General features: G+C 38.9%; 2 protein-coding genes across 3 annotated transcripts in view; one reads left to right on the forward strand and one right to left on the reverse strand.

Annotated features, from left to right (window-relative positions):
* On the forward strand, positions 1-27,987 carry GPR87 (G protein-coupled receptor 87). Of its 2 annotated transcripts, XM_007502030.3 has the most exons (3): positions 1-811; positions 20,546-20,678; positions 26,767-27,987. In XM_007502030.3, exons 2-3 carry the CDS (start codon positions 20,645-20,647, stop codon positions 27,804-27,806), a joined length of 1,074 nt encoding a protein of 357 aa, XP_007502092.1. In that variant the 5' UTR covers positions 1-811; positions 20,546-20,644; the 3' UTR covers positions 27,807-27,987. The 2 variants fall into 2 exon arrangements, with proteins under 2 accessions (XP_007502092.1, XP_007502091.1); XM_007502029.3 differs by lacking the exon at positions 20,546-20,678.
* Positions 1-27,995, reverse strand: part of MED12L (mediator complex subunit 12L) — a 625,295-nt gene that overhangs the window by 129,489 nt on the left and 467,811 nt on the right.

The following is a 27,995-nucleotide window of genomic DNA, read 5'->3' on the forward strand; positions in this document are numbered from 1 at the left end:
TTTTTTTTTAACAAAAGAACAACTTTTCTGCTTATGCTAGTTCCAAGACTTATTCTTGAGACTGGAGTTAAGGAATCTGGTAATTCTGTAACAAAAACTTTTGTTTTATGACCTACATGCTGGAAAATAGCAATTGCCTTTAAAGGATCACTCTCTGGGAGCTTCAAAAAGAATAGGAAAACATGGTACAGTTGTGTGCAAATGGAGAGAATAGTTATAATTTTCCTTTTTAAGGAGATGAGAACATTTTGCAAGCCACAATAGCTTGCAAAAATTATTCTGCCCATTGTTTGGCAATAATATCCAGGAGCCTTAAAAGTGTTGTATCAGTGATAAGAATCTGAAGAAAGTTCCCAAAGAGTCGGGACAAGTTTCAGCAGTCCTTGAAATGCCGCCATTACTCCTTACAACAGCCTCTTGGCATTTTGGGCACCCATCCAATATGCTCCCTTCAGGTGAATCACTGTCTAATCCCTTCCTTCGTTAGTATTCCTTTAGGTTCAGGAAACGAGGTTCCCAGTCTGCCAAGCTCACCTACACTTACTAACTTTCAGGTGAGTCATTTCTATTAACAACCGAGCAAGTTGCTTCAGTTGCTTCTGGTCTGGGGAATTTGAAAGGGTTTCCCAGAGGACAACAGAGAGACGTACCTACTTGATCTGGAGGGGGGAAATGATTATTTTCTGTTTTTTATCAAAAGAACAACTTTCCTGCTTATGCTAGTTTCAAGATTTATTCTTGAGATTGGAGTTAAGGAAGCTGATGATTTGGAGACACTCAACTGGCAAATGGAATGGGACAACAATGACAGGTAAATGGATGGTGGAAGGGGGTTGGGAGCTGGGTAAATTTCCTTGGGAAGGGTGGCTAGGGCACTGGTTAAGACTTTAATCAGTCCTGTGGTTACATCTAAGTGAAAAATTAGGAGCTGGAACGTCAGAAAATAAATGAGGAAAAACCGGGTGCCAGGCACCCAACCACATTCAATGGAGCTACCATTCGCAGCACTTGACCATTTCCAAAGGAGTTTGGGGGGGGTGGGGAGCAGAACGACTTATGATGTAAATTGCAGCATCTGCTTTCAAAAGAAAAGAATGAGGTTTGGTAGTAATTCCTACTAAATGTCACCTTACCAGATGAATAAAAACTGAAGTTTTTTTTACAATCATTTGCAATGGAAAACCAAAATTAAATGTATCTCATATTACCCAAATCTAGAATTTATTTGAAAAGGAAAAGAACAAAAAACAAAACTAAACTAAAGATTTTTCATCTTCATTAAAAAAAAAAACAAAAACGCCATCTCATTCTTTTCACTATACCACAAAAGAACAGGGTAATCTTCATTCAGATTCTTCAGAAATCATGTTAAAACATGTCAGGCAAGAGTCACTGGGAAAATTACATAGCTACGACAAAGAACTTAGCAACCACACTACGTTTTATTATTATTTTTTAAAACTGAAAACTTGCCATTTCATTGAACAGTTTATAAAGCTGGTTAAGAATAAGAAAAACTCAAAAAAGCAAACCTACATATATGTCAGACAGAGGAAGAGGCTCTGCTATGTGACAAAGAGAAAGTTAAGGTTACCAGTCAGACCATACACTGACCCTGTTTAAGGTAATTTCAAGCTAGATTCTTCTTATGGTCATCCCGATTCATGTTTTTGGAACTTATTAAATATTATATTTTCGTACTTTTTAAAGCTGATTTTCATTCCCACCTAAAGGAAGCAGAGGGTACTGGAAAGGTCTCTTCAACTGACAACAGAAGATCTAAGTTCAAATCCATACCCTTAACACGATCCGTCTCTTCTTGTATCTCTCTCAATCTTACTTTCTTCATCTATAAATTGGAGGATTAGATAGACAAGGTGGACAGAGATCCTTTCCAGCTTTAAATCTATGGATTCTAAACCCAGTAATGTAGTAAATCGTCTAAAGATCCCATTTTGTTGGCAAGCACTCTATCTCCCCCTTCTCTCCCAAAGAGTGAAAATGCAAAACTGAAATGTAGTAAAAGCCTGGGATTCGGGGGGTTGTGTTCTCCTTATACTCTCAGGACAAACCTACTCACTTTATTACAAAGATCTAGAATCTGATTGCTATGAATGAATTCAGAACAAAACCTCTTAAAGGCTGAACCGAGAGAGAGTCTTCAAGAACAGCTCTGTCTGGGCTGGTGCTCAGACAAACCACCCATCATCAGGCCCACACCTGAAGTCTTCCTAGCCAGATAAAATCTGCCACAGCTCACCCTTAGATGGTATCTCCTTCCTCAGCATGGGCGATGGAATGACCCATTAATGCCACCCTCTAGAAGAAGAATTTGACCCACATATCAGAGTGACATAATCTATAGCGAAATGAGCCAGTTTCTCTTAAGCATTCTGTTTTGATAAGGAATTTCAGAAGTTAAAAGGTTCCTGATTCAATAGGAACAGACAAATAAACACAATTCACTCTTTTTTATGCTACCTTTTCAAAAGGAAGTTAGAGTACTTTGCTGGGAGTTTCCATGACTATCCTCCCAGTATTACTAGCCATTCTTTCTTCCTAATTCTCTAAAGTATAGCCGAAGAGCCAAAATAAATTTTCTCTAGCTTCAGAGCATCATTGCCTTTATATTTCCAACAATGCTCCTCGTTTGAGGTTTAGGAAATGAAAAGGCAGCTTTTGGCAGATACTGGCTGCTTGGCTATTATTCTATGGTAATAATGACAGACAACATGGATGGGGAACTTTTATAAATATCACATTTAAGTCTCATGAGAATTCTAGAAGATGAGTACATTAGATAAAATATGATTCCCATTCAGATATGGAAACTGAGATTCCAACAGGTTAGGTGGCTTGTCCACAATTCCAAAACCACTAAGTGGAGGTGGCTGGTTTTGAACTTTGGGTTTTCCAGGTTCCAAGACAAAAAAAAAATTATCTAGCAGACATAAAATGAGATTGGGCGTAGTAGGAGTAGTAAGAGGAGATGGTGGAAGTGGAGATAGAGGAGGAGGAGGAGTGGTGATGATAATAGTAGAAGCAACAGTGGTAGTAATAATAGTAATACTAGTAGTAAACATAACTAGCATTTATAGAGCAATTTCTTTACATGTATAATCTTAGTTTTAAAAGAGACTGAGAGAAGAACTTCCCAACCAGAGAAATAAGAGTGAGAGAATTGTTTACATTTAGGGATGTGGGTGGAAGGATGTAGACAAATTTAGAAGCAGACTACATTTATTTAGGTTTGTGGCTGTCTGCCTTCCAGGTTCTGCCTTCCTCCCTCCCTCCCTTCCTTCCTTCTTTCCTTCTTTCCTTCTTTCCTTCTTTCCTTCTTCCCTTCCTCCCTCCCTTCCTTCCTTCCTTCCTTCCTTCCTTCCTTCCTTCCTTCCTTCCTTCCTTCCTTCCTTCCTTCCTTCCTTCCTTCCTTCCTTTCTTCCTTCCTTCCTTCCTCCCTTCCTCCCTTCATTCTTAGTGTTTCAGTTCCCTTCATTTAAGTAGGAAAGTATCGATGCTGAGGGGCAACCTGCTGATGCTTAAAATGGGCTCAATCTGGGAAATAACAATTTGAGGGCAGCCCTGGACTGCATGTTCAACATGGGCAGGCTAGGTGCTTGCAAGGTCCAGGAATATCAGATAACTGCTGAGGCTCTCCCAATTCTAAAGGCTATAAAGAAAGGCAAGGGAAGGGGCCATCAAGAAGGCATGCAGGATACACAAAGCACTCGGAGCTAGTAATGTGAAAATTTGGGGCTGGCTTTAGTGTATAATCGTAACATTTTGGGGACTGTAAAAACTTGTAGCATTCTGTATGCTTTCCCTCTTTGATATCTATGGACTTCTGCCTCTAAGTTCTCTTCCTACTGGTTTGATGGCCCTTCTTCGGGTTCCATAACTGCTTAGTGTTGCATTCCCACCTCCATACCAAATCCTTGGACGCCATTCCTCCCTACAACCAGACCTCCTTACCTTCTACAATTTCTCTTGTTCATTTCATCCAGTGCAATGATTTGAATGAGCAGAGCCCATAGGGATGACCCTCCAATTTAAGCTCCTGTTCAATAGCCATCCTTTAGCTTCAACCTCACATTTCCTAGTGCTAGTTGTACCCAGAATCCAAGATGGAACTCTTGTAATTTTAAGCTCATCATATCCAAAACTCATTATCTTTGCCCAAAAAACCTGTCCCACTTGCCAATTTCTGCTGATGTCATTATTATATTCCTAAGAAGCCATGCTTGACACCTCAAGATTTCTCTGCAACTCTTCTCATTGTTCTTTGGTCCTAAAGGTCTAATCAGTAGTCAAATTCTATTCAGTATCCTTCCAGAATTCATTTCTCTCTTGACATTTCCCAGGGCCTCACTACTTCTTCTCTTGGCTATTCCCAACCTTTCCCTTATATTCTCCTCTCCTCTCACAGATACTGCCCAAAATGATCCTATTCTTTTTTTCACCTTTTTAAAATTAAGAATATTTTTCCATGGTTACATGATTCATGTTCTTTCCTTTCCCCTTTCTCTACTCCCTTCTGTAGCTAATGAGCTATTCCACTGAGTTATAACCTATTTCCATATTATTAATATTTGTAATAGAGTGAAATTATCTTATTTTTAAGAATGTTTGAATATATTACTCCTCAGCTCAAAAATATTCAATGGCTCCCTACTGTTGCTAGGATTTCTTAGCCTGGTATTTAAATCCTTCCCCTAACCTGTTTACAAATCAAGTTTCTAGCCTTATTTCAAAATTTTCTCCATCATGCACTGCAGATTCTGGTCAAACTGGATTACTTCTTGTTCCCTGCACGCAGCTGCCATCTCCCACATTCCATGTGCTTGTGAGGGCCTGGCCCAAGGTCTGAAAAGAGCTCTTTCCTTCCTGAACTCTGCCTTTCAGAATTCCCCCTTTTCAAGGCTCCACTCAGAGGCTCTCAGATAGCTCAGATTTCTTCCAATTTCCCTAGAACACTTTATTTGGGTCTCTCCTTTTCCCATCACACCCTATCTGGTGTCTTTCCCCATCATTCTATTTCATCTTATTTAACAGGTGTCTTTTGTATTTGCTTTTAAGCTTTCCATTCTGTAAAGATTAAAATTTAGGAATATGGGGAGACTGAGGCAGGTAGAAATTAGTTTCTCTCTGCAAGGAGTATTATATTTTTTAGAGGTTTATTAAGGATTAAAGAATATACAAGTAAGAAACATGTACCTAGGCCAGAGACCTAGACACAATAACCTCACATCATGGAAGAGACGCCTCTTCCTTCTCTCCCTCTCCTTTTCCCTACTCCCATTGTGATTAAACCTCCATAAACTCCATTCTGACTTGAGCGTTTCATTTTAGGAATTTCATAAGTAAATTCCTTGGCGGCCATTGTTCAATATAATAATACTCTTAAAAGGTGAAAATTTTCACCACAACAATTCCTGCTCTGGGTTTCCATAACTGGTTAGTGTTGCATTCCCGCCCCTCTACCAAATCCTTGGACACCATCCCTCCCTACAACCAGACCTCTTTGCCTTCTACACTTTCTCGTGTTCATTTCACCCAGTGCAATGATTTCAATGACCAGAGACCCTCCAATTTAAGCCCCTGCCCAATATCCGTCCCTTAGCCAATTTGGCCGTGAGCTGTTCCCTGCCCAGAGTCTAGTCCCGAGTTCTCACGCCTTCATTCATCCGTGTGGGTCATCTCTTGCCCAGAACACACTTCCTCCTCATCCCAGGCTCTCAGAAACCACATCTCCTTTAAAGAAGTCACTCAAGTGGCAGGTTGTGCAGGAAGCCTGCCCTCATCCCACCAGCTAACGGCCATCCCTTTTCCCATAAAGTTCCCTAAAACGCTCTGTCTGGATCCCTTTTAATATTTTAACTTTTATCATAGATATTTTCATAGATACTTGGCCCTTCTATTCCCAGAAGTCAAATGGGCTTTCACATAGTAGATGCTTGAGAAACATTTATTGAACTGAATATAATTAAAGGAATAACTGAGGATGAAGAAGATACATTGCGCCAACACTTGTACCGAGTTAGGTCTAATGCCAGCACCGAGTCAGGAAGAGGCAGTGTGATGGGGCAGTCAGAAGAGCCTGAGACCTGGGCAACGACTTGCTTTTGGTTCTTGGCTCCAAGACTAATAAGTGGTAGAACCTTGGGCAAGTCTCTTAACTCTGTTTTAACTAAAATGAGAAATCTTACTGGCAGTACAGGATGGTTGTCTGTCCAAGTCCTTTATAGTCCCACTTCAGACTTTTCCAAAAAATTGTTTTTTATTAAAAATGTTTATATGTTCTAATATACAGTCAGTGAATGAAGTGTCTCAGTGGTTAGAGGGCTGGCCCTGGGGTCAGGAAGCCCTGAGTCCAAATCAGACCTCAGATAATTATGGGACAGGTCACTATCTTAATCCTGTTTGCCTCAGTTTCCATCTTTATAAAGTGAGGTTGATAATAACACAGGTCATTTTGAGGAACAAATGAAATAACAGGTGAAGTGCTTTGTAAACCTTAGTGCACCATTTTGATATATATTATGATGATATTAAATATTAACAATGAGACTTTCTACTAGGGAACTTTGTAAAGTGCTTTATGTATAGTTGACCACATTTGTGTCTTACAGTTTGTGCCGTGAGATATTTTTTATTTTATTATTTTTAAATAATTTTTATTATTTTATTTTTATATTTCTAATTTTATTAATGTTTTTATTATTAACAATAATTAATATTTATTAATATTTATATTATTATTAGTTGTTGAAGAAACAGGCTCCGTGATCTCCCCATGAGTTGGTTTCAGAGTTGGGATTCAAATTCAATTCAAGCAATACTTATTAAACTCTTTCTGTATACAAAAACACAGTGCTAAATTCTGGAAATACAAAGAAAAAATTAAACAGTTCCAAGTCCTAATATAGCTATTAAGTGTCTGAGGCTGGTGTTGAATGAAAGGATTCCCAACTCCGAATCTGTGCTCTACCTACCACACCATTTAGCTATCATTACAGTCATCACCTAAAGATAAGGAAGAGTGTGGGTTAAAAATAGAAAATCAAGAAAACTTTTCTTAATGAATTAATTAAATAAAATTTAAAAATAAAGAAAAGAAAATAGAAAATCGAAACTTCATGTTCAATAAGATGTCAGAGACCAAGCCAAACCCAAAAGGAGATTCAAGTTCTTCTTCCTAATTGTCCAGGGAAGAAAGCCAAGTCCATTCATATTCATCAGAATCCATGCTAACCACTCCCCAAAACTTGACTGTAAGTGTATACTGGAGAGGCCAAACCCTTCCATGGTCATCAGTTAAGGAGCAAAACTCCTCAGGATCAGGCATAAAAAACATGGTGGCATGGAGTCCTGCTTCTTGTCTTCCAGAGCAAGTAAAGGAGCTGGGAAAGTGCCAGAGGGTTCAATTATCTCATTTTCTCAGGGTCAGAACATCATTAAGTAGGGGCAGTATCCAGGAACAGAGCCCTCTATTTGTGTAATTAAGAAGGGATTTGTTATGCAATTAGAGCCTAGATTAGGTCCTGCTTTCAAAAAAGAAAACCTCTGGAAGTTGGATAGCAGGCAAAACAAGAAGAAATAGCCACTGACCACAGCCAAGATGAAAAAGGGAGATAGAATTCCCTCCACTTTGATGCACTCCTGTTCTGTGTAAGACACTAGCAGGCAGGAAGATAAAACAGAACAGGGTCCCTCCTCTGGTCCCTGGAAGCTAAGATGCCTAAATGAGGACCGTCCCAACCCAAGCATGGCAGAAGAAAGATGCTTATGCTCTAGGATTTGTAAGGGACACTTAGTTCTAGCTTGTCAGTTCTATCACAATCAATAAATCAAAAAATATTATTCATTATATTCATGCCAGGCACTGGGCTGAGCCCTGAGAATACAAGGAATGGCAGCTCCTTCTCCCAAGGACCTTACGTTCCAATGAGGTAGATGGTGTGTCGCTGAAATTGGTCCATGTGGAATCGCTCTCTGGAAAGGGGAGGGGGTGGCGGTGGCAGTGAATAGAAAAGTCAGACTTGAAGTGGGGAGATCCTGGGTTCAAATCTGGACTTGGACAAGTTCCTGGACTCCAATGATCTAGTCCTCAGCACTCTTCTGCCTTGGAACTGAAATTTTGTATAGATTATAAGAAAGAAGGTAAGGGCTGAAAAAGTGTGTGTGGGGGAGAATATTAGGGGGAAATGTGTGATCCCCCCAAAATGACAACAATAACATTTTTTTTAAATAGTCCCATATGGGGGCAGCTAGAAGGTTTAGTGGATTGGGAGTCAGGTCCCAATTGCCTAGCCCTTACCAATCTTCTGCCTTAGAATCAACAAGATGGAAGGTAAAGGTGGCTGTTGTTGTTGTTGTTATTGTTGTTTTAAATAAACAAATAAAATTGATACTGACAGGAGCAGCTCGGTGGCTCAGTGGATGGAGAGTCAGGTCTAAAGTCAGAAGGTCCTGGGTTGAAATATAGCCTCAGACACTTCCCAGCTGTGTGACCCTGGGCAAGTCACTTAACCCCCATTGCATAGCCCTTACCACTCTTCTGCCTTAGAAATCAATCTAAGACCAAAGGTAAAGGTGTTTTTTTTTTTAAACAAAGAAATGAAAAAAATTGTATTTATGAAACAATGAACTTCTACAGCATAGATTAAGAAATTAATTATCCTTTGTACTCAAATATGGCAATGTACAGTGTCAAACTCTGGCTGCTCAGAGCAATATGAGCTTGGAAGGCTCTACTGCAGGTCAGGCACCAATAGTCCATAAGGACATTTAAGATGAAGGAAGGTGTCTCTAAATTTTCCCATCCCATATTTCTTCTAAGCTACTTCAATTCTGCTAAAAGGTAAAGGTTTTTAGTTTTTATTTTTTGGGGAAATTTTTATTTAATTAATTAATTTAGATTATTTTCCCATGGTTCCATGATTCATGTTCTTTCCCTCCTCTCCTCCCACCCTCTCCTGTAGCCAATGAGCAGTTCCAGTGGGTTTTACGTGTCTCATTTAAAAGGTAAAGGTTTTTAAAGAAAAGTCACAGACAAGAAAAAAAGCAGATGGGTGGAGAAGGCACTAACACTTGGGGATTGAGAAAGGTCTCCTACCAGAAGGTGTCCATTGAACTAGCTCCTGAAGGAAACCAGAACTTATAAGAGGTGGAGGTAAGGAAGGACTGAACATGCCATCGCAAGAAAGATGGCAGATGGACCGCCATGCATGCATAATGACAAGTTGGCCAGATGGCTTGAGAGGTGTCGTGTGTAAGAAAACTGGAAAGTTAGGAAGGAGCCAGATTGTAAAGAGCTTTAAATGTCAAATGAAGGACTCAATATTTGACCCTGGAGATAATAGGAAACAATGGGCAGAGGTGACTCAGCCAATGTTCAAAGGCATGAGAGCAGAGATAGGAGAGGTCAAAGCGAGGACAAGGAATGGTGACTACTGCAGCCTGGCTGGCCCATGGCATGCCTTCAGGAGAGTCAAGTAGGATGGTACAGACAGCAGAGTAGGTGGTTTTCTAAGGGAGCTGGCCTTGTGTTCTTAGGCACATTCAATACCCATCTCCATCCACCTTGGTGTTTATTGATAGGAAGTGACATCTAGTAGCATGGAAACTCCTTGAATGTAGGAACCATTTCATTTTTGCTTTTGGATCCCCCAAATACGACATACAGTCATTGTAGATATTTAATAAATATTTATGTGCTTGAATCCATCAGTCAAGAGGTTCTACCTGGATCTCTTTTAATTTGCCTAGCTTTGTGGTTTGTTTTCTCAATTTGCATTAGTTTTAAATTAATTTCTATTCTATATACACATAGACACAATTCCAGGGGCTAGACTTGTATAGAGATTTAGAATTAAACAAGATAAAGAGAGCAGGGTGGCTCAAATTCAGGAAAGATGCCATGTTTTTAGGTATATAGAATTGTTCTCTGACCCAAAGACTCATTAAAAAAATACAAAAAAAAAAAAAACCCTAATATCCAAATGCTGATACTGAATACCTGTGGGACACCATAATCTCTAACAAATAAAAACTGTATAAGGCCCAAAAGATTATGGACATACACACTGGATAAAAAACTGGCTGCAATATATATTTTAAACCCTTCATTTCAGTCTTAAAATCCATACTAAGCATTGCTTGAAAGGCCGAAGTATGTTAAGAGCTAGGCAACTGGGGTTAAGAGGCTTGCCTTGGGATCACACAGCCAGGAAGTATCTGAGGTCACATTTGAAGCCAGGACCTCCTGTCTCTAGGCCTAGATGTCTCTACTGGGCCACCTAGTTGCTCTGTTGCAATATATTTTCAATAATGACCTTTTCAAAATTTCCTTTGCACAAGAAATGAGTTGTGAAAACATATCAAATGTATCATCAAAAAGAAGTGGTCCAAGTGCTAGAGTACTGGTACCCATGAAACATGAGAAGGACTAGAGGGAAACTACAGCTGCTATTCAGAGATGTCAATGGCCACAATACTCCTAAGATGACATGAATCACATTAAAATGCAATTGAAAAATACTTATCAAAAGCCAAATTAAATAAAATATAGCTAAAACTCAATCAATATTCAGTCATCTGAGTTCCTTATGTATGGATTGGTTACCTCTATTTCTATTTGAGTCTGATGCCACTAGAGAAGATCCTCAAGGAAAGGAACATAGGAACAAAGAGGACATAGTCCTTACCCTCAAAAAACTTATAATCTATATGAAAAGGCAAGATAAATCCAATTTTAAAAATGCATATAGCGTTCTTTGTGAATCTTATGGCTAAAACATAGGCAAGAATTAAGTCTTATTATGAGTTTTAATAATGCAGAAGAAGCAATAAGGAAAGAAAAGAAGGTTCAATAAAAGCTTGAATTGTGTGGAATTGTTTAAATGTTGGAAGAATTTATCCCTTGAGAAGTTAACTGACTTTAAACTAATAATAATAAAAAACAGTGCTTTCAAAGAGACAAAATTCTGTAAGAGAGGTACTTAAGACACTATCTATACTTTTTTAAGATAGTAAAACCTTTGCCATTTCTCAATTTAGGGTTCCTGGTACCTTGCCCACTGTCGCACAGCTAGAAGGTGTCATCAGGGGTAAGATTTAAAGCAAGATCTTTCTGACTCCAAGTAATCACACTTTATCCACTACACCATGCTGTAAGAACTAATAAATATTTTCCATAAGATATATAAAGGCTGAGAATCATTCAAGAAAAATTATTTTTCTTCCAAGAAATTCCCTTCCCTGGGTCACCTGTCTCTTTATTCTCATCCTGCTCCCAACCAATGAGACATTTTTTAGAAGTTAAGAAAGACAATGAAAGGTGGTTGCAATTTTAATAAAAGTAAAGTTTTTAAAGACAGGTGTAGAGAAAGTGGAAATTACTGAGGTGATAAAAGGACAAACTTCCATTGATAATGAAATTTGATGTATCAGAAAAAACGTTGAAATTGTGGTCAAGAAGGGAACATAGAATAGTATTGCTAATCTTTATAGAATAGGTAATTATTATTTATCAATTGATCAATTATTTATTGTTCACCCCGTGGTGTTCACCCAGCACAATGTGAGGTGATAATGGATGATGATGATGATGATGATGAAGACAGGAAGTGGACTAAACCTGTGATATCAATAATACAGGTGTGGAAACTCTTTATCATGGCAGACTGACACTTTTGCATCTTAGAGACTTAGAATTGGGGTTCTTAACCTGAACTCTATGAACCTGACTGAAAAATATTGTAAACTTTCTTTTAGTAGAATTAATTTCCTTTGCATTTTATTTTATGCACCTAAAAGTATTATAGTGAGAGGGCATCATTAGGCTTTCCTAAACTCTGGCTGATCATCAGCATGACCTAGTTTTCAAGTGCTGCCATTGAAATTTATTAGTTGTGGAACCACAGGCTAGTCACTCAACTATTATGAGCTGCAAGCAGCTAGGACTGAAAACCTAGTAAGAGCTCAGTGGCAATCTGGACTGATAGAGGGAGAACCTGCACCAAAATTGGAGATCCTTTCCCTGATTCATCCAACTGTTACTTTTATTTATTGTGTATGAAAGATCCACTGGAGAAAGGAATGGCAAACCACTCCAGTATCCTTCCTAAGAAATCTCCACGGATAGCTATGGTCATGTAGAGTCAGACACAACTGAGCAACCAAGCACTAACAAATTTGGATAGATAGGTTTTAGTCTCCTCAGAGAGAATGTAAGCTTCTTGAGGACAGGACTGCTTCACTTTAAATTTGTTTGCCCAATGTCTAATTACATGGTAGACACCTAACAAATTCATTCTCATTAATAGAACTTTGGTACACTGAATTTCTAATAGCCCACATTTACAGAATACTCTAAAATTTACCTAGCATATACCCCACAACATTTAGAGTTGGCAGGTTCAAATCCCACCTCTGACACTTTGTGCCTATGCAAGCATGATCAAGTCACTTAATCTCGATGAGCCTCAGTTTCCTCTGCTATAAAATAATGGGATTGGACTTAATAACCTCTGAGGTTTCTTCTAACTCTAAATCCTTTGAACCCTGTAAAGTAAGGAAAGTATAGATGTCCATTTTACCGACGAAGAAGCAAACATGGTTTAATATATCCAATAAGTGATTAACACTAGACTTCAAGTCATGTTCTAACACCAACTTCAAGGGATAGCAAAAATGATAGGATGTAGTTTTTTATTTCATGCTGGGAAGTTAGAGGTCATCTTGTCCAGCTCCCTCATTGCTCTAAATTAGGAAACTAAGGTTTGGAGGAATTACTTGCCCAAAGTCAACAAACATAAAATATGACAGAAAGAACTGCTAAACCAATTCTAGGTAAAAGAGGAATCTATCCTAATGCTGGTCAGTCTTGTGTTTATGGTTCAGCCTCAAGAAGACCCATGAACTCAGGACTTTGTGAACTAAATATGTTTGGAAGTTAGTAATCAATATGCTAAAATGAGTTCCAAGGATTTAAACTATTATGCATTTAAACTATTATACTATTATATTAAACTATTATGACAGAAAGAACTCTCTCCTCTCTCTTCCCCCTTCTCTCCCTCCCTCTCTCCCTCTCTTTCTCTTCTTCTCCCCCTCTCTCATTAAGACAAGACTGTTTTTTTTTCCTTTTAATTTTCAGCCTCCCTGTCTTGGGATGCCATAATGAATGATTTCAGTAAGCACAGAAGTGATTAATTTATTAGGTTGATGGCAGTGATGATAACATTTCTAACAATTACAACTGATACCATCCCTATATAAAATCATAGAATGTGGCCTTTCAAGGACCAACTAGACAATGTCTATACATAAGTTTCTAATCAAACAGGATTTAACACCACCTGCATCATGTATTGTGAGCAATCTGGATTTTTAGTGTAGTGTTTGAAAACAGCTGTTGTGTAACTTTAAAACATTTACTCTTATCCAAATTCTGTGACTCGATGCGTCAATAATCATTCATTCAACAAGCACTTATTTATTTAGTACCTATGATGTGCTAGGAATTGAACAAGGGTCCTATTTCCTTCACCAGTCCATTGTTCATTCTTGATGATCTAGAATTTCTCTGCCTCTAAGTGATTTGGAGCAAGTTTGCCAGCATGGTTAATGGGGCTTTGTGATTCATGATTTCTTAAGTATTTTATTGCAGGCATATTCACAGAGCACCCCCTAATCAAGCTAAGTATCAGGGTTAGTAATATACTACTGCATTGTTCTATGGAGACTACACGGCCCCTCAGCATGTTGCTACTGAACTAGCCTAAGGAGCTCTTCAGGGTCCCACGTTGGACATGTCTTTGTGTTCCCAAAGCTGGGCTTTGCACTACTGGGTGACCTCAACATTGATTTCTTTGTGAAGCTGAAGTTCTCATGGCTTAAATACATTTAAAACTGTGGGAATGACTTCCACGAATTCAGATGACAAAAGGCAAAGTGATGAAATGGAACTTTGAGGTGGTGAAACTCAACCTCTGCCATTAGGGATAAGGAAACAGACCAGGTGAAAGTTACATAGCATATTAAAGTTGAAAGAGCATTTTTGCATATTATTTCATTCAAGCTTCTCAACAACCCTGTCATAGGTCTCTCCATTTATTTTTGTTTACTTTTTCCCCCTTGGGGGAAGAAAGTGAAAAAAGAAAGAATTCCAATCTGTGGTCGCCATTGGTGTGAAATTCTCCCATGGTGGAAACCCTGTCACTCACTGTGGAAGTCTTCCTCTTAATTTACAGCCCGTGAAAATAACTGTTCTCATTATATAAATTAGGAAAGTGAGGCTTAGAAATGTTAAATGAATTCCTCACTGTCACATAGTGAGAAAGTGTCATAAGCATGACTAAACAACAGTTTTCTATAATAGCAAAATCAACATTTATTAAGCACCTATTATATGTCAGGTATTGTGTCCACTGTACATCTAATCAATATTAAGCATAACACTTTCTCTCCCTCTCTCTCTCCCTCTCTCTCTCCCTCTTTCTCTCCCTCTCTCTCTCTCTCTCTCTCTCTCTCTCTCTCTCTCTCTCACACACACACACACACACACACACACACCCCAAGTCATTTTAAACTTTAGAGTCTAAAGAATGTCTTTTTTAAACCCCTTACCTTCTGTCTTACTATCAATACTGTGTATTGGTTCCAAGGCAGAAGAATGCTAAAAGGCTGAGCAATGGGGGTCAAGTAACTTCTTTAGGGGTTATACAACTAAGAAGTGTCTGAGGCCAAATTTGAACCCAGGACCACCTGTCTCTAGACCTGGAACTCTATCCCATTGAGTCACTTAGCTGCTGCCCAAGGAATGACTTCTAAATGAAACCTACAGGAATGCCAGGCACTTCTGATTAAAAATCAAAATAAAAAAAGCTAAAATCTGAAAGTAAAATTTTAAAATAAAGGAAACCAACCTAATGGACCCCTGAAATAAAGGGAGTGTTATAGGGAAAAGAAACAAATACATTTTTATGTCACAGTTGCATGAGTCTGCTGCCTCTTCCTGTTTAGAAGGGAATTTTCCTCTAGCTTAGCAAAATAACCATTTTCCCACCTGTTCCACCCATGTTAGGAGGGAATTTAATGGATTTCAATGGTAAGAAGGGACTGTGTCTAATTTTATGCTCTATTCGGCACCTAAGAACCATGCTTAGAACCCAACACTCTTATTCTTAAAAATAAATGAAATAAAACAGCGTTCCAGTTTAACTGCTCCTGGGAATGGAGATTTTTAAAGGACAAGTATTGCAGGTCACAAGCATGGAATTTTTCCTTTATGGGGAAGAGAAAGTACATTTTCCAAAGGAAAAGGAAAAGCCCCAAATCCGACAGCCACCAGAGGTGAGCTATCCCAGAGGGTCCTCTGTAAGAAGTCCAGTGAACTGGATCAGTTGAGATGTTTCCCATCTCTAAACTGCAAGACAGAAAGCCAATAGATTGTTTTCCCATGGACATTGCTAAGCAATCTTAAATAATAGAATTTCTATTAGAATACATAGCATACATAATATATAAATTCCTTATAATATATTATACATTAAATTGTAGAAATATGACTAATAATATAATTGTATATGATTATGCATGAGAAATATTATAATTACATAATTTTAAAAATTAGATTTCAGAGAGATACTATAGGAACTCTATGGAAAAAGTACCTAGGCGATAAAGTAAACAGAGCACTCGTTTGGGAGTCTGTAAAACCCAAGTCTAAACCCTGGCTCATTTATTCACTGCTTATGGGGCCAAGAGTGAGTTACGTAACCTCCTTTCTGGGTATGGTTATTTCATTTATAAATGGGGAGACAAATAATACCTACCTCCTGGGGGTGTTGTGAGGATCAAATGAGTTAATACATGTAAAGCACATAAAAACCTGCCAGTGCTTTTAGCTCTTATTAAAGAACTCAGGAATGATCACAAAAGCAAGGAAAGGTTTTTCAAGTCCATGAAATTCATTTAAGAAGATGTGACTTTTCCTAGTTAATATCAGGGGCTAGTATCGTTTTTAAAAAAATAAAACTTCTTTATTAGAATCAATACTAAGTATTGATTCCAAGGCAGAAGAGTGGTAAAGGCCAGGCAACTGAGGTCAAGTACTTGCCCAGAGTCACACAGCTAGGATGAGTCTAAGGCCATATTTGAACCCAGGACCTCCAGTCTCCAAGCCTGGCTCTCAATCCACTGAGCCACCTAGTTGTGGTTGGCCCATGCCAGTATGATTTGGAGGAAAGATATCAGAGATAAAATTGTATATGTATGCTGTGTAATTAGAAAATCTTGAACCCTTGGACTTTATCTCCCAGAATCTTTATCCCTTCGTCGACATACCATCCTTACGAATTATTTATAAGTTCTGTAACTCCACCTTTCTCTCTCTCTTTTAATATTTAATAATATTTATTAATTATAATTTGAAGTAAAGGAAAATTAAAAAAAAACTAGAGCAAAGAGGGAGTTAACGCAGCCACGGTCATAGGGAAAAAAAAAAAGAAAAAGTCGGAGTTATAGAACTTATAAACAAGTAAGGTCACTATGTGGACAAAGGGAAAAGGATTCTGGGAAATGAAGTCCAAGGGTTCAAGATTTTCTAATTACACAATGCTATCTGTACTGATTAAAGATCTATAAAATGCACTCCTTCCCCAACACACACACATACACAGAGAATCCACGTTAGATAGCTTAAGTGGTCCCTCTTTCATGATGCCTTCCCAGAGCATAAACGGGTGACAACATATTACCAATCAGACCTTGTGGACTCAATATAGCAAAAGGGAATTGTGATAGGAAAAGAGAAAATGAAAGATAATAGAGAAAAACTAGTCTTCATGTCTGATGGGTATCCAAGGAATTGTCAAGTGAATACTTTGTGGGAAAATGATGGAAAGAGAGTACAGAGAGCCATATGGGTCAAAGAACTGGGATGGAATGGTAGTTGCCATCTTTGGAAGGAAGATCCAAGGCAATGGTGTCTCTGGGTTATCCACCAGAAGAAGGGCATGAACGGCTGGATTCCAAATGTTCGTTCTACCAGCTGAAACTTATGTGACTTTGTGGAAATCACTTGAACTCACCTCAATTTTCTTATCTCTCAAATCCTATGATCATAAGGCTCTCAGTCCTAGAGTCTAGAACATAGTTAGTCCTTCAGTAGTGGAAAAAAGGCCCAAGTTAGTAAAAACTCTGATAGGCTGATGGATTTGAGGCAGGATTTCAATGGAGGTCTTCTTGACTCCAACTAAAGTTCCTAAAACATAAGTCTCCAAACATTATGAATATTCACTATTTTCCGGGGAGGAGATTCAGTTGGGTTTATATGTTAGCCTTTCTGTCCCCTCAAAATATCAGACTTTTAGATGTCAAATGGTTTTAGGGAATTACTTAGTGAATTTATGGTAGGGTCATAAAAGTCCCACATGGTTTCAATTCATAAAAGAGATCCTACTTCCTCTTAGAAGAAGTTGTTCTAGCTTGAATACATGGATTGAAGGGATATGGTTGGGCATATAGATTCCTAATGAACATCCTAGTGTAAACAACAACATGGAAATAGGTTCTGATCAAGGACACAAGTAATACCCAATGAAATTGCATGTTGGTTTTAGGAAGGGTAGGTAGAGAGGAGGGAGGGAAATAATGTGATTATTGTAACCAAGGAATAATGTTCTAAATTGACTAAATAAACTAATTCAAATGGGAAAAAAAGGAGAAGTTGTTCTAGGAGAAAATGCTCTCCCATCCCAAAGACGGTCCCATCCATTCTTCATTTATATTCCCTTAATTTCTAAAAATAACAACCGTGCCCTTCCAATGAATAAGGGTGGAATGGAAAGTGAGAAAACCTCAGAGTCAGGATTTTTGACTTTTTCAAAGGAAGAATGGGGATATGAATACATTCCTTTTTTGATCCTAACTTCCAATGCAGTCGAAATAATATGAAGCTATGACCCAGTGCAGTAATAATAGTAGTAATAATGATAACAACAATAACACCCACAAATAATGGCATTTGTGACATCTGCACAGGGCTTCAACATTTGTAGAGCCTTTTACATGCACTTTTTTGCATGTAAAAAAAACAAACATGCACACATTTGACTCTTTGCCATCACCCTGCAATAGAAATAGCATTGGGCTAATCATCTGCATTGCAGAGATAAATAGATTGAGGTTCACAAATGGTCCCATGATTCCTTTTTTATTTATCCTTACTTTCCATCTTAGAATCAATATTGTATATTGGTTCCAAGGCAGAAGAGCAAAAAAAAGGCAGGGTTAGGCAAATGGGAGTTAAATGACTTGCTCAGGGTGACACAACTAGAAAGTATCTGAGACTAGATTTGAACCCAGGACCTCCTATCTCTAGGTCTGGCTCTCGATCTACTGAGCCACCTAACTGTTGCTCTTCAGTTCCATTATTATTTATTTTTAATTATTTTAATTAATTATTTTAATTTAATTATGTTTATTAATTATGCTTAATTCTTAAGCATAAGATGCAAGATTCCAACTGAGACGATTCTGATATCCTCTGTCTCCTTAATGCTGCCTCTCTGTAGAGGTCAATTTCATTTTCATCAAGGAATATGCTTGTGTTGGGTTTGACCAAACAAAAGTTCTAGCAACAATTAAGCCTTTAAAGTGTATTTTTGCCAAGCTACAGGCTTTTATTAAGTTCTCTCTCTGTGCCAAGAACTATGCTAACTAATCTCATATGTTGCAGAGATTTTTATATATGAAAATTTACAGATTATTTTCCACAATCACAAGAAGTACTCTGGTTGTTTCCCAGTTGTTTCCATTAAGTCTGATTCTTTATGACCCCGTTGGAGATTTTCTTGGCAAAGAAACTGGAATGATTGGCCATTTCCATCTCCAGCTCATTTTACAGATAAGGAAACTGAGGCCAACAGGGTTAGGTGATTTACCCAGGGCCACGAACTAGTTATATCTCTGAGGCCAGATTTGAATTCAGCAAAACGAGTCTTCCAACCTGAAACTCCATCCATTGTGCCACTTAGCTGTCCCAAGCTATATTCATATGTGCCAATAGTGGTCTAGAGTCAACGCAGTTGGGTTCAACTCCCATATTTGCTGATTGTGATCTGTGCAACATGGAACAAGACTATTTTTCTGGGCCTCTGCTTTCCCACAAGAGGGTGAAGAATGCGCATTTCTAATGCCCCATCTAACGTTCATTCCTAAAATTATCTTAAAAAAAAAAAAACAACCCAAAGCTCTGCTATTTAAGTAGCATCTTTACAACAAAAAAGGACTGCTCCAAGCACACAGAAATGTTCAGCAGAATTTCACCTCCAAGAAGAAATAAGTAAGCAAAAAATGCCTGCTCCAGTCTAGATATTATGTCTATATTTCTAGATAATTCTTTTACTCTCTCAGAAATTCATTGTCTAAATCTCTAAAATGGGGACAATAAGACAAATGTGCTACTGGAGTGTCACGAGGAAAGAGTTTTGTAAAATGTTGTTTCTGACTCTTCGTGGCCTCATTTGGGGTTTTCTTGGCAAAGATGCTGGAGTTTGGAGATGCTGTTCCCTTTTCCAGCTCATTTTACAGATGAGGAGACCGAGGCAAAGAGGGTTAGTGACTTGCCCAGGGTCACACAACTAGGAAAAGTCTGAGGTCAGATTTTAATTCAGAAGAGGAGTCTGCTTGATTCCAATTGTAGTGCTCTATGTTGCGTGTCCTAGTTTCCCAAGATCTGTGAGATGTGCATTAATAATATCATTTTTGAGAATGGTCTTTAGTAATGAAATCTAATTTCTTCCCCAGTGCTCACACATTACTAAATGTTAGAGGCAGACCGTCAATTAGAGTGATGGCTGTTTGGTCATGTCCTACCATTCATGATGCCATGGACCACAGCGCTCCATGGGTTTTCCTTGGCAAAGACACTGGAGTGATCTACTGTGTCTTTCTCCAGTGGATCCTTTTGTCTGGCACTCAAAGGTTAAATGACTTGCCTAGGGTCACACAGGTAGGAAATGTGTGAGGTCAGATTTGAACCCAGACTTTCCTGATTCCAGGCTCAGCACTCTATCCATTGGACCACCGAGCTACCTCCATAGTAAAACTACATAATGGACAGTGCTGGTGGCAGCTTCCACTGAGGTTATTTCTACATTCTGCTGCTGCTTGCCATTATGAGACAAGAAGGAGAGAATGACCTAAATTAAATTTGGTTTTGCAAGGCAGACACAAAACCACAAAAATCTGTAGTAAAATGGTCCAAGGCCTTGTTAGAGAACTAATCATGAGTTGGTAGAATCTTCCCAGGTTTGTAGGTGTTCATAGGCATTGGATGGCAGGCCAGGGCAGGTAAGAACAGCCAACACTCAGCAAGAATAGAAATTTAGGAGTAAAATGGGAATTCCATTTTTCATATTCAGATGGGCGACCAAACCTAAGACACTATCAAAATATAGGAGAGGGAGAGAGAAACTGACATTCCTTCTCATTGAAACACTTATTCTATTTTTTACTGTTCTACATTTTTTCCTAGGAGTGCAAACAGAAATAGCCTGTGCTAAAACTCAGGCTCGATCTTTTCAGTGTATGTCCTGACAAGCATTTTGGCTTTAAAATCTATCCCAGCTAAAGAATGGGGCTCAACCTGCTGCGTGGGAAATCACCAGGTAAAAACCAGAGACGTGAAAGTATAGGAAAGTCTCCCAGGGTCTCTACTGCTAGACACCATTTGCTTTTTTTAATAATAATTGGAGGCAATGACTTTTAACTCACCAGACCCCAGCTGAACCTTCTTGAATCAAAATACCAAACCCATATATTGGCATTATTTGATTTTTTTTTTGACTTGCCTCGCTTTATTTTAAGGGTTTTTTTTTCCCCACCTCTGAGAGACTAGCCCCGAGATAATGCTTAGGATGAAAGTAATCGTTTGTGTGAGAAGCATTATTAAAGCCACAACCAAAATACATATCATTTCCTAGATTTAATTTTCTAAACCGAGGTTCACTGAGGTTCCCAAGGAGGCAAAAGACAATGTCACCCTCTCACCCTAGGTAACTATTTAGAAAATGCTCACACTTAGGCTCCTAAGCCAAAATGAGTAACACCCTATAATTTGCATGACTTCAGCTTCTGGTTCCCACCCTATCAGGTACTAGAGAGCCACATGGTGGATATTTCTACATTTTGAGCCAAAAAGCCCCACCCCCTGATGAGCCATAATGCATCATCAATGGGGTTGAGGGATTATCAAAGAGGAAGGGCCACTCTCAGATACAGATAGGATGATGCCAAAACATCTTTTGCCAACTACAAGACCCAATCTCAGTTTGATGGCTTAAGAAAAGGGATCCTTTGTTCCCTGCCTTCGCTCCAACTTCTCTAAAAACCAGTACCAACTACGGCTTCTTAATACAGATCTTGTAACTATCACCTCCTTAATTATTTTCAAATCAATAAAACCAAATGAAATCCTTTCATGAGTAGAACTTATGAGCCCCAAAAATGTTTGTGGGACGCTTCGGGAGACTAGAAGAGGAAGGAAAGAGACAGGAGAGGAAGAAGGAAAACCAAATTCATTCTCTCTCCCTCTCTTTCTCCCTTTTTTTGTCTCTTTCTTTAAGCTCTTAAAACTCCACCAACCAAGAGGCAAGTTCAAGTCTTGCCTCTGCCATATACTAGCACAAATCCAACTTTCCAAGACTAATTAAAAGATGAGTTGCTGATCTGACAGGGGAGAGGTAAATGGGAGTTCTCAGCAGCACTGACATTTCTGAGACCGCACCAAAAATCAAAATATAAAACTCACATTAATTAGAGAACAGTTACTGAATGCTCAGCAAGACAGAGGGAGAGATACACACAATAGGTAAAAAGGGAACCTCCACTGACTTGCTTTAGCAAGTAAATTTGCCAGGAGAGGAGCAAGTGCAGCTGGTATTTCCTTAAATGAATCACCACGGCTGGTGTCATTGTAAGTTTCTCTTGCACACAGATGCGGGAAACAACCCTGCATATGTCATAATTTGGGATAGTAAAAAGTGTTCCATTCAATTACTTGCTAAGTTATTCAGTCCCTCAGCTAATTAGCAACAAGGGGAACTTAGAGCAAACAGGAGCTGCTGGGCTTAGCAGTGCCACAAGTTTGGGAAGAAATAGGGAATTTTCCCCCCCTAAATGAAGGGTGAGGGACAGCTACATAGCTCAGTGGATACAGTAGGATAGTCCTAGATTCAAATATGGCCTTAGATACTTATAGATGTATGATCCTGGGCAAGTCACCTAACCCCAATTGCCTAGCCTTCATCACTTTTTGCCTTGACACTGATACTCATTATTGTTTCCAAGTCTGAAGATAAAGATTTTTTTTTAAAATGAAGGGTAAGAGCTGACAGGGATGAAGAATCAGAGGACAGAACCTTGAGAATCAACCAAAAAAAAAAAATGATTAGCTGATGAGCCCTACAAAGAAATCCTTAGAAAGGCTCCTTCTGGTGACTTTCTCTGGAATCATTGTTTTTTCATTTCTTCATGTTATATTTGAAATGAAGTCACAACTAATTTAACCAAAAATGAGCTATAGATTTTGGAATGACTAAATAAGCAAATCATCAAGTCTAGACCGATTCCCTCTACATCATTCAGAAGCTCTCCCTTTTCACGAATGGTGAATACTGCACATGAAAGTTGATTGCCAGGCCAGTGGGAGATTACCCCAAGATAGACACAATCAAGTTGAATACCAGCTTGGCTCACAACCACAAGATGATTCAAGAACCACCACCCACCAGCATTCTTTTTCTGGGCAGGCATGTCTATTAATTTTTTTTCCTATTAATTTATATTAATTATAAATATTTTATCATATTAGTTAGAACATGCTATAATTAATTTACATTAATTCCACAACCATAATCTTTCTTTACATCCAATATCTAGTTCTTTGTGACTAGACTGAAGTATCTCAAGAACAGGAATTTTTAAAACAACCTTTGAAAATTGTTCCCATTTTCTTCCTCCTCTGCCACCTGTCTGCCCACCCACAGTGGTGATCTAAACTTCCTGGGAACTCAGGAGTCCCGTTCCAAGACTGGGTAGCTATCTTTTCATATGAATTGCTTTGTCCTTTTGTGCTTGGTTCGTCCCTAGGAGGGAGTCAGACTATTGTGCTTTGTATAAAATGCTTCCTCAATCTGAAGGTGTTATGCACATGTCAAGCGATTATTATTTCGTCTGTTTTTGCCTTGGTTCTTGGATTTTAAGCTGGAAGGCACTTTAGAGGACACTGAGTTCAACTTTCTCACTTTAAAAATGAGATAAGAGGCTCAGTGACTTGCCCAGGATCACATGCTAAGACGTGACAGAGGCTCAGTTCGTCTGTCCCCCACCCCAACCCCATTACAAATTATGTCACATATTTTTTTTTTTAATCCTCACCTTCCATCTTGGAGTCAATATTGTGTATTGGCTCCAAGGCATAAGAGTGGTAAGGGCTAGGCAATGGGGGTCAAGTGACTTGCCCAGGGTCACACAGCTGTCACATACTTTTCACACAAGATAGACCCCTGAAGTAAAAGAAGCAAAAAGAGAATTCAAAAGCTTGGCATGATCTAAGTATGTTGTGTTTGGTTCAAAATCTCCAAAGTCTGGCAGGTCTTTATTATATACAGTATATTATGCTTGGCAGTTGGAGAAAGATGTAGCTCTTGCCTTTAAAGTATTTAAGCTAGGTGGCTCAGTGCCACCCTTGGACTCAGGAAGACTCATTTCTGATGTTGAATCCAGTCTCAGAAACCAGCTGTGTGACCTTGGACAAGTCACTTAACCCTGTTTGCCTTAGTTTCTTTTTCTGTAAAACGAGCTGGAGAAGGAAATGGCAAACCACTCCAGTATCCCTGACAAGAAAACCTTAAATTGGGTCAAAAAGAGTCAGACAGGACTGAAATGACTGCACAACGCCTACAAAGTGACAATGGGGATGTAAATTCATAATAGTTTATTGACAGACAGTCCTTTAAGGATCTGTTATTTTTCCACTGTATATTTCCTAGAGTAATATGGAGCTCAGCCCCACTAGAGAAAATGATGGCAGATAATTTCAGTAGCCAAGAAATCTTCCCCTGGGGGTTGATTCTTTCTGAGCACAGCCAGTGAATCCAAGGAATGCACACAGAAGAGCTATATAGTCCTATTGGAGACCAGTCTCAAAGCCTACCAGAGCATAGGACTTGTTGACCTGTTGTTCTTCGGTGGCAAAAGCCTTTGAGAAGCCACAATCGGGATGAGACAACAGAGTAGGGCTTCAGTACAGGGAAACGGATGATATTTATAAAGAGACTCTTAAAAGAAGCATTAACCCAGGCAAATGACCCACATGTAGGTTTTTCTTCTCTCCAATCACACCAGCCCATTCTCCTAGAGCCAGCTAGGGGATGCTATGAGCTAATGGGTTACCGAACTAAAGTCATAATCTGCTTCACCCCCAACAGCCCAATATGATGTCTCTCCTCAGTAAAAACACCCAGTTACAAAGTACTTTTAATGGAAAAAGAAAGAAGGTCAGGAGGACTAGAGGGAGGATGGGGACCAAAGCACGTCAGGGACCTTCATTGAACGAGGATGGATTTAGAGGCAAGTGCAGTAGAGATGATTCCCACCAGGGAATAATAATACATATGAGAGCTGAATCAGGATTTCAAACTCGTAAAGGCTAATTAATATTATGGTCTTAGAACAGGATAGTCCAGAGATAAAATTACTAGGCTGTGTTAAGGGCATTCAAGCTTGGAAAACTAGTTATAAAAAACAACTCACAATATGGAGTGAAAGGAAAAGAATATAAAGGAAACAAGATGATGCAGGAAAAGCCTAGACTTGTATCTCAAGCAAATACTAGGGGACCTGAATTTGTTATTTTAAAAAAAAACACCAAACTAACTTCTTTGTTACATCTCTGTCAAGCGAATGGATTTACACAGCTCTAAATAAACACAGAGAAGTTGTTATGACTTCCAGCCCACACCTAAAAAAGCAGTCACTGAAAAAGAGTTGAGGCAAGAAGAAATGGAGTCATCACTGGAAGAAGGAAGAAAAGTAGGAAAAAGGAAGGGGAGAGAGGGGAGTAAGAAGGAAGGAGGAGGAAGGGGAAATAAAAGGAGAGTGTTATTATTGCAAAACATTTGGATAAATCATTCAATGGCTAGCTTGTAATGGACTATCTCCTAATCCCTCATTTCTGAATACATGAACAAAATAGGCACTCATTAAATGTTTAGTGCATCACATAGCACAAAAATACATACACGCAAAAGGCACGTAAGTGTATAAATAGACAATATTAATTTTATATGCTCATAAAAACACTAAAGCTCTGCCAGGTTCTAACATGTATATAAGTGACTAAGCAGCACCAAGCTAGTTGCTGTCCAGTGATGTAAAAATCTATTTTCTCAGGAGCAGGAAGGTTATTATTATTATTAGTATTATTATTATTATTATTGCTGTTAAAGAAATTAGTGCTTTTTGGGCAACTGTTCTCCCAAACTATCTAGAACTGGATCTTCCTAAGGGCTCAAGGATATCCACAGTCATAATCCACAGATTTTTTATCAATTCAATAGCCTCTCGATTTCTAGCTTTTTAAGAAGTTAAATATGAAATATGGAATTTAATATCATTTTGATAATATATTTATATGATACAATATATAAAGGTAGTGTGCAAATTTCTATAGCATTTTAAGGGATACAGAAAACATTACAAAAACTGTCTCATTTGATCTTCATGATCACCCTGGAAGGTAGGTGCTATTGTAATCTCTATTTTACAGATGAAGAAGCTGAGGCAGATAGGTTACGTAGCTCATTCATACAGTTGTAAGTATATCAGGTTTGATTTGAAATTTTGTATTTCTGACACCAAGAAAACCTAAGAGATTTATGATGGTTGGACCACAAGTGTGTGTATGTGTGCTCTTATACCTACATTCACAGATACACATAAAGAAAAGAAGAAAGAAGAGGAGAGGAGAACAAAAAAGAAAGAAAAGGAAAAAAGAAAGAGGAAAGAGGAAAGAAAGGGGAAAGAGAAAGAGGAAATGGAAAAGGAAGGGAAAAGGGGGAAAGGGGGAAAAGAGGGGAAGAGAAAAAAGGGGGAAAAGGGGGAAAGGGGGAAGGAGAAAGGGGGAAGGGGAAAGGGGGGAAAGGGAAAGGGAAAGGGAAAGGGAAAAGGAAAGGGAAAGGGAAAGGGAAAGGGAAAGGGAAAGGGAAAGGGAAAGGGAAAGGGAAAGGGAAAGGAAAGGACCCAACATGAATATTTGTGGAGGCATTTCAGCCATGTCCAAATCTTGGCAAAGACACTGGAGTAATGCTGCCATTTTCTTGGCAAAGATACTGGAGTAGTTTGTCATTTTCTTTTCCAGCTTATTTTATCGATGAAGAAATGGAGGTAAACAGGCTTAAGTGCCCTGGTTCACACAGCTGGAAAGTGTCTGAGGACAGATTAGACTCAAGAAGATGAGTCTTCCTGACTTCAGACCTGGCATTCTATCCATTGATCCACATAGCTGCCCCCAGATACACATCAGTATAGACTAAAATGCTATCTTCCATGATTAAAACTTGGGTTCCCAAATGGGATCTAATGGGGGGGGGTGCTTTTCATCCTTTATATCATTATAGCCACTCTCCATACCAGAAAACAAAGTAATGTTGGCTCATGGCCATCACCACTAATGATGATTTTGTCCTTTTACAGATCATGAACTGAACCAAGGCAATTCGATTTCAGGTAACTTCAGTGATCTTCATGCCAACAACACAACTGCTAACAAGGAATTTGTCACCATTGTCCTACCGGTCCTCTACCTTGTCATATTTGTGGCAAGTCTTCTGCTGAATGGCCTTGCCGTGTGGATCTTCTTCCATATCAGAAACAAAACGAGCTTCATATTCTATCTCAAAAACATCGTGGTGGCAGACCTGATAATGACCCTGACCTTCCCTTTCCGGATAGTCCGCGATGCAGGATTTGGGCCGTGGTACTTCAATGTTTTCCTCTGCCGTTATTCTTCCGTTCTGTTTTACGCAAACATGTACACTTCCATTATCTTCCTCGGACTGATCAGCATCGATCGCTACCTGAAGGTGGTGAAGCCATTTGGCGATTCTCGGATGTACAGCATCACATTTACAAAGGTTTTGTCTGTTTGTGTTTGGGTGGTCATGGGTTTTCTGGCCTTGCCCAACATCATCCTTACAAATGGCCAACCCACAGTGGAAACCATCAATGAATGCATAAAACTGAAAAGTCCTCTGGGCGTAAAATGGCACACGGCCGTCACCCATCTTAACAGCTGTTTGTTTGTTGTCGTACTAGTGATACTGATTGGGTGTTACATTGCAATATCCAGGTACATCCAGAAATCCAGCAAGCAATTTATCAGCCAATCGAGCAGGAAACGAAAGCATAACCAAAGCATTAGAGTCGTGGTGGCTGTCTTTTTTACGTGCTTTCTGCCGTATCATTTATGTCGAATACCGTTTACATTTAGCCATTTGGACAGGCTGTTAGATGACTCGGGTCACATAATTCTCTATTACTGCAAAGAAATGACACTTTTCTTGTCAGCGTGCAACGTTTGCCTCGACCCCATCATTTACTTTTTCATGTGTCGGTCCTTTTCACGGAGGCTCTTCAAGAAATCCAATATCCGAACAAGGAGCGAAAGCATTCGGTCGCTTCAAAGCGTCAGGAGGTCAGAAGTACGCATTTATTATGAATATACTGATGTATAACATTGCATAGGCTGTTTCTGGTATATAATGAGTCTGTAAAAAGTGTAAATAAATACTTCTTTTGATTACTTTTGGGTTGAGAACATCATAAATTTGCTAAAAAAATATAATGAGAATGCTCAGGAATTTATACTGGCTTGAGAGTAAATGAAAAGTTTATAGAAGCATAGGATCATGGAATTAGTGGCA

The sequence above is a fragment of the Monodelphis domestica genome, chromosome 8, assembly GCF_027887165.1.
Source record: "Monodelphis domestica isolate mMonDom1 chromosome 8, mMonDom1.pri, whole genome shotgun sequence".
Classification (NCBI taxonomy): Eukaryota; Metazoa; Chordata; class Mammalia; order Didelphimorphia; family Didelphidae; genus Monodelphis; species Monodelphis domestica.

What these genes read in the sequence shown, in the direction of transcription:
- GPR87 (XM_007502029.3), top strand. Translation starts at nt 763, where the DNA reads ATGATTTGGAGACACTCAACTGGCAAATGGAATGGGACAACAATGACA. An exon ending in GAATGGGACAACAATGACAG is followed by an intron (nt 812 to 26,766) that starts GTAAATGGATGG and finishes GTCCTTTTACAG; the next exon opens with ATCATGAACTGAACCAAGGC.